At 29.7% G+C, this 1,830-nt stretch overlaps 1 protein-coding gene across 3 annotated transcripts in view; it reads right to left on the reverse strand.

The window, feature by feature from the left end:
* The window catches only part of LOC102601283 (tetraketide alpha-pyrone reductase 1-like), a 7,064-nt gene extending 5,800 nt beyond the window's left edge, over nt 1–1,264 (reverse strand). Inside the window, exons 1-2 of one of the 3 annotated variants that reach the window (XM_006352804.1) lie at nt 1,082–1,264; nt 784–941 (exon numbers count right to left, since the gene is read on the reverse strand). In XM_006352804.1, coding sequence (XP_006352866.1) covers nt 784–941; nt 1,082–1,223 — 300 coding nt within the window. In that variant the 5' untranslated portion in view covers nt 1,224–1,264. Of the gene's footprint in view, nt 1–783; nt 942–1,081 lie in introns of those variants that run through there. The other 2 variants (XM_015311108.1, XM_015311107.1) reach the window with 2 other exon arrangements.
* Nucleotides 1,265–1,830: the final 566 nt, after the last annotated feature.

The following is a 1,830-nucleotide window of genomic DNA, read 5'->3' on the forward strand; positions in this document are numbered from 1 at the left end:
AAAAAACTTTTTTTTCTTCAAAATCGCTGCTATAGCAGCGAATTTGGTTAAGAATTTTTTAAAAAAAGTTTTTTTCTGAATTTAATATTCTTTTATGTACATGAGATGTATATCCACAGTAGTGAAGCATTGTTTTGTGTACATGAGATGTATATTCTTTGTTTTGTCAGAAGCCCTTTTGGTTAATTTTTTTTTTGATGTGCTGTTTTAGTTTTTTTAAAGAAAAAAAAGCAGCAATTTTTAATTTTTAAAAAAAAAAAATTTTTTTTACAAAATCGCTGCCACAGCAGCGATTTTAATAAAAATAATTCTTTTTTAATCTTTTTACAAAATCGCTGCTGTGGCAGCGATTTTTAATAAAAAAATAAAAAATTTTTTTTAGACGAAATCGCTACTAGGGCAGCGATTTTGTCATTTTGTCAGAGGAAAATCGCTGCTGACGCAGCGATTTTTGCCCTTTTGGCTAAAATAAAAAGTGATGTGCCCTTTTGGAATTTTTTGACCATTTTTTTTGCCCTTTAGGCTCCGGACTCTGTTAAATCTTGATATTTCTAATTTCCCTTTCTTTCTTTTTCCTACTTTTTGCCAACAACTAAAATTAATATCAGACTATAGTTTAATCAAGCATTTATACACGCACATAAGATTGAGAGTCACATTAAATATAAGATTTGTAATCTTAAAAATAAATCATACTATCTACTATAAAATATAATTAAAGGTGATATGGACATAAAAAAAATTAAGCTAATGTGCATATAATTAATTAAATTATATACGTACATCATAAGTGCATGACTGGTCCTTTGGAGGTTCAAAGGAGTAAAACAAGCCAGAACATCCCTTTAGAGCATCAACTATACTATGATAATCAAAAGGGTCCAAATGAAAATTCTTAATTCTCTTCATGTCACATGCATCCAAGAACTCACCATGACCACCTAATCAAAAAAACCCAAATTAATTAAAGAATCATCGATATGAAGGGTAGCTCAGATGGTAATTAAGCACACGTTGCAGATTCAAGTTATTAAAAAAGGGAAGTAATTCCTAGGGAGGGGTAAAAAATAAAAAAACGAACCATTATGAATATTTTGAGTAGCAGCATGAACCGTGTAGCCATTTGTGAGTAGCCGTTTGACTAAGCTCGAGCCGAGCCGAGTCGAGGCATCCATGACACACACAGTGTTAGAGATGGAGTTAAAATTCAAAGCCGGAGCCATTGTTGTGTTTGTGCTTCAAAAAAGGAGAGAGAAGAAATAAGTATAAGTAGAACAAAGATATGTATGTATAGGGGAACTAATTAACAAGTTTATAAGATAGAGAAACATTCAAAGATTGTTGGTGTTACCTAACTGCGGATTCAAAATTTAAGCTCTATGAAATTTAATTTTTAATATTATGGTCTCAAATCTATTATTTTGAAATTTTAGTAAATTATTAATACATAAATTACTCAAAACCATAACAATTTGTTTATTTTACTTTCCTTTTCAATTCGTTTAAAAAGAATGTTTTTTTTTAGCAACTCTTTAATTATTACTTTTCACATGACATGTTAAAACCATAAGATTAAAAGACATTTTGGTACATGAAACATATTTAAACTATGTAGTTTAAGATTACATGATTCAAAAATCTTCTTTATATTTTTTAAAATCAGACGAACAAATTTTAGCTTGGACACACCTCTTAATAAAATTACTCATTCCTAAAAACTAAAAGGGATAAGGGTCTGAAAAATACCCCAACTTTGGTCGGATTTGCTGTTGCGATACTAAACTTTCATGAGGACCTATTACCTCCCTAGACTATTTAATACCGTATTTT

Source organism: Solanum tuberosum, unplaced genomic scaffold (assembly GCF_000226075.1).
Source record: "Solanum tuberosum cultivar DM 1-3 516 R44 unplaced genomic scaffold, SolTub_3.0 scf00144, whole genome shotgun sequence".
Lineage (NCBI taxonomy): Eukaryota > Viridiplantae > Streptophyta > Magnoliopsida > Solanales > Solanaceae > Solanum > Solanum tuberosum.